We start from the raw sequence: 9272 nt of genomic DNA, 5'->3' as shown, positions 1-9272 counted from the left end.
TCAGTGAAGTAGAAGTGATAGCACCCCTGTAAAGATTGAGCATGGAAAGGATTTTGCCAGCTATAATCTGGAAAACAACTGCTTTAGTGTGTGGTGTGAGTGTCAAACCTCAAACCTCATGTGGGATGGTGAGTGGGATGGTGAATTAGTAAAAACAATACATTAAATAGCAAGTTTACCTTTAAAAACATAGATCAAGACGAAAACATGGGATTAAGCTACCTGTTGCTATTTATCACCTATAAAGTCCGCACTTGAATATCTGATAGACGCTGGGATCAAAACTGTCAAATAAAGCCATTCTCTAAATCTCAGCAATAATGAGAATCATATTCTATTCATAGCGTTCTCTCTCCCCCAGCTTGGGTCTGCTGTGCTGGGATCTTGTCCACTCATGGAGTCCAGGCACTGTGGGGTGTATTGTGTAATAATGGGCCCCAGATGTGGCAGCCTTTAAGGCATGAAGCACCAAACAAGCCTCGTGTCTGTCTCTCAAACGTCTCTGGATCGCAATACGATCCCAAGTATGTTTGTTCACGACAATGGAAGAAAGTATGTGTTACTGTGCACTGCATGTTTACATTTAATGTTCTAATTTCAATAAATATATCCTGTGTTTAATTTAGATGTACAATACAGATAAATGCTTGTTTATGTTCCTGCACTGTTTTTATGTTGGAATTTGTAAAAGCTCAGGTTTCAGTACCCCCTCCGCTCTCACCCTTTCTTCTCCTCCACTCTGTTATTCTATAGCTCAGCATCGAACACATTGAAGGCAGTCTCAGTCTGAAGAGGAGCTCCCACCAAGCATGCTGCTTAAGAGAGTAATGCTTTGAAGTTGAAAAAATTCCAGGAGTTTCCTGTAACAACGTTGGAGTATAATGTGAACCAGGAGCCGTGGAGTATTCCTCCTTATCCCCAGTCAAGCCAATCTGCTTGGGAGAGACATCATCACTTCAGCTGTGTGCTGCGTCTGCTTCAAGGCAGTTTCCCTGTGGATTATAAAGTAACCACCACCCCACCAAGGATGTCTAGGTTGCTCTGTGCTCTGCTTGTCCTTATGTCTCTGTGTAGTCACAGTCTAGGGGTTTCTGCCTCACAGCCAGGGAAGAGAAGACATAAGACCAGACCTCAGTATAAAGAACCTGCTGGTCTCCTGGCTCCGGAGGATGATCATGGCGGAGAGGGAGACCATGAGACCAGGACAGTCCTTGACCCAGAACAGGAATTCCTGGCTGATTTTGCAGGTAAGAAGCGTTTGTGGGTAATCACGGCCCCGTCACACAGTGACAACTACCTCCGCATGATGGAGAAACAGATTCAGGACATGGAGCAGGAGGGGCTGAACTGTCGCCTGGCTGAGAGGGACACCTTCATCGTCACCATCATCCAGAATGCCATGATGGAAGGCAGGATCCAGAAGACCACCTTCCAAGGAGAGGCCACCATGGAGAGCATTGACTCAGACATGGTCACCAAGCTGCTGCATTACCTTGAGCTGGGGGATCAAGGCTTCTCCATGCTAGTCATGAAGAAGAACCTTAGGGTGAGTGAGCGGTTCCCCTACCCTGTCCGTGTGGAGGCCATCCTAGAGGTCATTGATCAGTTCCCCTTGCGCAAGCTGGAAAAACTCACCAGGAAGGGCTCCCCTCTGAAATGTAAAATCACCAAGAAGAGGCTGATGAAGAAAAAGATTCCTGTGAAAAAGAAGGTGTTCAGTCCCCATATGCAGGGAAACATTACCTCTGTCACCCACAGAAATACTGTGGCCAAGAAGGCTGCACTGAAGAGCAAAATTCAGGACATTCTCAGCGGTCGCTCCAGGTTCATCATTCGAAAGACGACCACTGATTCAAAAGGAACACAAGTATTCATCGCAGGGAAGGCAAACTCCAAAGCTGTGGGAAAGGACAACCAAAAGAAAAATGGAAATGTTTTTACAGAAATAAGCACATATCCTTCTACTGTAGAGAAAAGAGAAAGAAAGACTGTAGCCAACTCTAGAGATACTAAACCAGAGAACGTTGGCGGGGGAGAAGAATCCTTGGAGAAAAACAACTCCCCCAAAAAAGGCAAGGGAAAGAAAGATGGGAAGAAAGGGAGAGGGAGAGTGAAGAAAAACCACAGAGAAGTGAATGAGAACAATAAGAAAGCACTGATGGACTTTGTAGAGCATTTGAAGGGGAAGAGAAGACTTATGGTATGTGCTTTTATAGGTCTCTTTTAAGTATATCAAATAATCTGTTTGTTTGTGATAGATGTGTTCATCCATTTGTGATACAGGTGATAGCCACGCCCAGTGCCAGCACACCTCAGTATGTCCAGCAGAGGGAGGAGAACGAGCTTCATTTCTGTGACCTTGCCCTGAGAAAAGTTACTACTGCAACCATCCTGAGCTCAGGGCCTGACACTACCCTCACCCTGCACCACTACCAACTTGGTACTACTATGTGTGTGTCTGTGTCTACTGACTCCATCTCCCTTAGATAGATCCTACATTGATCCTATATCATATTCTCTTCAGAACTATAGTGTCATTGTAGTCTTAAAGAGATTATCTTGTACTTTTAAAAATACGTTTTTATCCAGTAGTTCTGAAAGTAGCCCTCACAAGCCAAAAGTGGAACCCGAAAATTGCATAATGCATCACATATGTGCAGATATCTATATGTGCACCATTTCATTGCTCTCTCTTTCTCGCTCTGCTGTGTGAGCATATTTCTAGCTGTCACTCAAATGGCGAGGGGCTGAAGCTCATTGACTAGAACTTGAATTTCTAGGGGGTTGGCCCATATGGGGGAAAATGTAGGGAAAAAGGTGTAGCACAGCTTCCAGAAAACATTCACTTTCAAACTAGGGATTTCGTAGATAGTTGAGGTAAGACAGTAATAGTGCTCATAGATTATGTATATATGAACTACACATTGACACATTCAGCCCAAAGTGGGAGGTTTCAAAAATACTTGGCAGCCGCCAAAGTTGCAGATCATGTCTTCAACAAAAAATCGGGTTCCTCTTTGGGCTTTCATACAGTAAAACTGCATTTCTATATTCCAGATTCTGAGGCGCCATTCACCTCACTACCAGAGAAGTTCACTGACCCAGATCTCATCTCTCAACTGATGAAGCAGTATGGGATGTCCTCTAAGGTTTTCTCTATGACTATGACTGACTATGACCTGAAACCCAATGTAAGCATAATCTTGCCAGTGATTATTTGATAACACAGATCACTTTCCTCAGAAAAGTGTATACATTTTTCTGGTACTTAACGTGCCAATTATAAATGCAGTATGTGGTATTTGTATCCTAATTATTTATATCACTTTTAGAAAGTATTTGATGTACCTCCACCCTCATCTGCATTGATGGAATATGTTGACACCTTTCCATCGCGACGATCTGAAATGGAGAGAGAGAGAAAAACTCCACTGGCCTGCTCCAAATCCCAAGAACAGGGCGGGGCATTGTTGAGGTATGTGATTAAGACTACACAGTATCTGTAATGACACCATAGTACTTAAAAACTTTAAAGCTGAAAAAAAGCATTGTAGTACTTGGCAGCATGTAGCCTAGTTGTTAAGAGTGTTGGGCCAATAAACAAAAGGTTGTTGGTTCAAATACCCTTACCGACTAGGTGAAAAATCTGTCGATGTTCCCTTGAGCAAGGCACTTAACTCTAAGTGTTCTGCATTAAATGATTAACTAAAATGTAAAGGAAGTGGTTATAGTGCTTTATAATGCAGTGCACAGATAATAATGTTTCAAGTGTAGCGTACAGATAATAATAGAGCCATTTATCTCCATCAGGTTCATGTCTAAAAGGAGACTGCTGATCATCTCTACTCCATCTGAGGACGACTACTCTTTCCAACAGCAGCTCCAGGGGCTGAGAGGACAGGCCTGTCCCATGGGTTAGTATTAGGCTCCCTGTTAAACATCTCCAACCAGACTAGTCTAAAAGTTATTGTGGGTTAACCTCAGCAACATTATGCTATTATCACAATAGTTCTCAGTCACAAGTAATGGAAGAATAATTACAAAATTCTTACATTTCATTGTTGGTCTTTCCAACAGGCGTCCGTCATTTTGCCTTGTTGAAGTTGATCGGAACAGGACCAACCGCCTCAGGCACTGTGGAACTGTTTCCACTCAATGGTGAGTTGTTTTCTCTAAAGATGATACTGTGTACTGACACAATGTCAACAGTTAATGTCAACATGTCATGCATTCTGTGTTGTTGGGCAAGAAATGGAATCCAACTCCCTTTGAATGATCTAACCATTCCTATACACAGACCTTTTCCAAGAGATATGCTACAGAAAAACAATCGGTCTATGCTGCCCTACCAAGCTAAAAGGCAGTAACTGCTCATTTGGTCGAAAATTAGTTAATGTCATTTTTGCGACATTAAATACATGCTTAATCATGTGGACAAGTATCCCGCCTCTATTGTATTGTGTTCTGGAGAAATGTTGGTTTATGCTAGCAGTAATTGCATAAAGTTACTGTGAAACCAGGGTAAATAAAAGCCTTTTTTTTCAGTTCAACGCTATGAGCAGTTACTGTCTTTTTGCTTGGTAGGGCAGTATGTTCTTCTGTCTTGTCCCACACTGATTCATACTCACTCTAATATATCGACTCTGGATTGATAATTTGACCAGTTCTATCATTTCTTGATTTCTTGTTTAGATTTATTTATTATTTGTATTGTATTTGATAGACGTTCTCCTTCACTGTTGGAGCTAGTAGCATAAGCATTTAGCTGCACCTCCTATAACAGCTGCAAATCTTTGTACGTGACCAATCAACTATGATTTGATTTATTAACAGTCAAATGGTGATGGCAATAATGGGGAAATAGCATGACAAACACCTTTCCTTTATCCTTGACAGGAAAGAGCCAAACGGAGAACGAGCCTTTGTCACGGGACGTGGTCACTGGTCTCCAGGACCAGCTGAAGATCAACCGGGAGTACTTCAGTATGCTGGTGGTGGGGAAGGACGGGGACGTGAAAGCCTGGTTCCCCTCGCCCATGTGGTCTCTGGCCAACATCTATGACCTGGTGGACTCCATGGAGCTGCGGCAGCAAGAAGAGAAGCTGCAGAGGACTTTAGGTATTCACTGCCCTGAGGACACTGGCGGTAGTTACCAAGGTTATGATGAGGAAGCAGATTACCACAGGTCAGAGGAGTAAAGGACAGTAAACAGCCCAAAGGCCTCAAAGACCCCATGGCAGCCAGCTCAAATGAATGGTTGTGGGTAAAAGTTTGACACAATAACAGATTGAACCATGAAAGGCTTTTTATTTTAAATGTTTTTGCAAACATTTATCAGAGGCGTGGCATTTGTAGTTGGAAATGGCCGACATTACATAAAATGATCTACAATTGAAGAGTTGCATTCCAAAACGCTGTATATCCATTTTCAGAAATGTTGGTAAATTAGCTTTTATTGTTTAATGTAATATCAAATCATGACATGGGGTTGTTCAATAACAAACATGTATTTGTTTAAAATCTATCACTTGATGCTTTCAGAGGCAAATAATCATGTTTTTTCACAAAACGCTATATACCGGCCTCACTCTCAGAGAAATAGGCAGGGTAGCCTAGTGGTTAGAGTGTTGGACTAGTAACCGGAAGGTTGCAAGTTCAAACCCCTGAGCTGACAAGGTACAAACCTGTCGTTCTGCCCCTGAACAGGAAGTTAACCCACTGTTCCTAGGCCGTCATTGAAAATAAGAATTTGTTCTTAACTGACTTACCTAGTTAAAAAAATAAAAAAGTTGTACTGGTTTTACACAGTGAAATGTTACAAATAACTACATTTGTAATAAAGAACAGTACAAATTATACATTTATTTGACATTTTTAAATGTATAATTCACTACAGTAATATGAGATCTGTATGGAAAACATTTACATTTGACATTTTAGTCATTTAGCAGATGTTCTTATCCAGTGACTTACAGTTAGTGCATTCATCTTAAAATAGCTAGGTGAGACAAGCACATATCACAGTCAGATATACAGGATACAAACTTTCCATTCCAGCTAAACAATGGACATATACTTTTACCCCCACCCCCCAAAAAAAAGAATCTAACATCAATCAATAAAAATCAGAGAACAGTAATATTTTACACACATTATGGTCCCCATAAGCAATCATTGCTGATTAAAAAACACAAATGTAAAAACTTGATGGATGTAACGTTTTGAAATAAACTCTTCAAATACTTAATATGTTTCTTGAAATTACATTTTTTGTTGTTTTTATAATTGTGATGTTGACATCTGTTTCTTTAAAAATTACAGACATGGAAAGCTGTAAAAAAGAAAGTAATGAAAAACTATGCCTGAAGGTGTGCTTCAACAACTCCCCTATTTGGCCACATCAATCACACATGTCTACATTGTCATGGAAAATAACTCCAACTCTTACAGTTTGTTATAGACTAATATCCAGGTAGTAGGATCGGAATTGGTTTGACAACAGAAGGTCAGGTCATTAGCTGTAAGCTAATAGTAATCTGTGTTTCATCGTGACCTACAGATGTAAGATCTTAATTTAATCACCCTGTTGTAGATGCAAAACGTATAATGTATTCAAGGATTAAAAAGGCTTCTGATTTTTGTCATTTCCACTTTCAGACTTGACTTTCCCTTGTGAAAAATGTATCAACCCCTACAAAAATGTCCATTAGTTATAACCCTGTTGTGTCAGGATTATTTTCCTGCTGTAGCAAACTGGCTCAAATTAAGATCCTACATCAGTAAACATATAATAGGAATAAGATGGGTCTAAGAAATGTGGTTGTACAGTATTTGACCTGGATTTTGGGCTGTTGTTTTTCAGCTATGCTGGGAGCAATTAAAGTAAGATTTGTGGGGAGAAAAAAAACATGTGTTCAGCAGCTTTGAAATGGACGCTGATAACTAGGTGCAGCACATAGTAAAAAAGAAAGTTACAGCACGCCGGGAAAAATTTGCGGTAATAACTGTCAAAGACAGACCTTCATCTTTCCATTATTTCAGTTTGGACAAATCAGTTGTTCATTTCAGATCAATCTATTTCATTAAAGATCTTGGCTAGGTACTATCTAAAATTTCACACAGCATTCATCCGGACACTTTTCATTTCATTTCCACAGTCTCTTTCAACAATGACAACAACAACATCAACCCTTCATTCACATATTGGCGAGCCCTCAGATTTGACTGTATTGGCCAGTGGACTTTCTGTCTTTGTGTCTCTGATCCTCTTGTCACATAATACAGTCAATTGTATTACAGGGTTTTGTATACTAGTCCATGACGTACACTACCGGTCAAAAGTTTAAGAACACCTACTCATTCAAGGGTTTTTCTTTATTTGTACTATTTTCTACATTGTAAATCAAAATGATGAAATAGCACATATGGAATCATATAGTAACCAAAAAATTGTTAAACAAATATACATATATTTTCCATTTGAGATTCTTCAAATAGCCACCCTTTGCCTTGACATCTTTGCACACTGTTGGTATTCTCTCAACCAGCTTCATGAGGTAGTCACCTGCAATGCATTTCAATTAACAGGTGTGCTTGTTAAAAGATAATTTGTGGAATTTCTTTCCTTCTTAATGCATTTGAGCCAATCAGTAGTTTTGTGATAAGGTAGGGGGTATACAGAAGATAGCCCTATTTGGTAAAAGACCAAGTCCATATTATTTTATTTATTTATTTTTTATTTTACCTTTATTTAACCAGGTAGGCAAGTTGAGAACAAGTTCTCATTTACAATTGCGACCTGGCCAAGATAAAGCAAAGCAGTTCGACAGATAAAACGACACAGAGTTACACATGGAGTAAAAACAAACATACAGTCAATAATGCAGTATAAACAAGTCTATATACAATGTGAGCAAATGAGGTGAGAAGGGAGGTAAAGGCAAAAAAGGCCATGATGGCAAAGTAAATACAATATAGCAAGTCAAATACTGGAATGGTAGTTTTGCAATGGAAGAATGTGCAAAGTAGAAATAAAAAATAATGGGGTGCAAAGGAGCAAAATAAATAAATAAATAAAAATTAAATACAGTTGGGAAAGGTGAGATGGTGAGAACAGCTCAAATAATCAGGGAAACAACAGTCCATCATTACTTTCAGACATGAAGGTCAGTCAATCGGGAAAATGTCAAGAACTTTGAAAGTTTCTTCAAGTGCATTGGCAAAAACCATTAAGCGCTATGATGAAACTGACTCTCATGAGGCCCGCCACAGGAATGGAAGACCCAGAGTTACCTCTGCTGCAGAGGATAAGTTCATTAGAGTTACCAGCCTCAGAAATTTCAGCCCAAATAAATGCTTCACAGAGTTCAAGTAGCAGACACATCTCAACATCAACTGTTCAGAGGAGACTGTGTAAATCAGGCCTTCATGGTCAAATCACTTAACCAGCATGGCTACCACAGCATTCTCAGGCGATACACCATCCCATCTGGTTTGGGCTTAGTGGGACAATCATTTGTTTTTCAACAGGACAATGACCCCTGTGTAAGGGCTATTTTACCAAGGAGGAGAGTGATGGAGTGCTGCATCAGATGACCTGGCCTCCACAATCCCCCGACCTCAACAAAATTGAGATGGTTTGGGATGAGTTGGACCGCAGAGTGAAGGAAAAGCAGCCAACAAGTGCTCAGCATACATTGGAACTCCTTCAATACTGTTGGAAAAGCATTCTAGGTGAAGCTGATTGAGAGAATGCCGGGAGTGTGCAAAGCTGTCATCACAGCAAAAGGTGGCTATTTCAAGAATAAAAAATAAAAAATATATTTTGATTTGTTTAACACTTTTTTGGTTACTACATTAATCCATATGTGTTATTTCATAGTTTTGATGTCTTCACTATTATTCTACAATGTCGAAAATAGTACAAATAAAGAAAAATCCTTGAATGAGTAGGTGTTCTAAAATCTTTGACCGGTAGTGTACGTCCAGAGGAGGAGACTGCCATACTTATGCCTCAACAGGAGAAGTTGTTAAAAGCACACAGAAACTGAGATCACAAATGCTTACACACACACACACACACACACACACACACACACACACACACACACACACACACACACACACACACACACACACACACACACACACACACACACACACACACACACACACACACACACACACACACACACACACACACACACACACGATCACTGTCTCTCACACACAGTACACACAGAGGAACTCATTCACATGCACAAACAAAGACA

General features: G+C 40.3%; 1 protein-coding gene across 1 annotated transcript; it reads left to right on the top strand.

Annotated features, from left to right (window-relative positions):
* Positions 1-753: 753 nt before the first annotated feature.
* On the top strand, positions 754-6247 carry ccdc80l2 (coiled-coil domain containing 80 like 2). Its single transcript, XM_020484476.2, has 7 exons — positions 754-2200; positions 2284-2440; positions 3058-3191; positions 3333-3475; positions 3811-3914; positions 4078-4158; positions 4897-6247. Exons 1-7 carry the CDS (start codon positions 1028-1030, stop codon positions 5196-5198), a joined length of 2094 nt encoding a protein of 697 aa, XP_020340065.1. The 5' UTR covers positions 754-1027; the 3' UTR covers positions 5199-6247.
* Positions 6248-9272: the final 3025 nt, after the last annotated feature.

Source organism: Oncorhynchus kisutch, linkage group LG6, assembly GCF_002021735.2.
Source record: "Oncorhynchus kisutch isolate 150728-3 linkage group LG6, Okis_V2, whole genome shotgun sequence".
NCBI classification, from domain to species: domain Eukaryota; kingdom Metazoa; phylum Chordata; class Actinopteri; order Salmoniformes; family Salmonidae; genus Oncorhynchus; species Oncorhynchus kisutch.
This window is presented reverse-complemented; position numbering and strand designations above follow the sequence as displayed.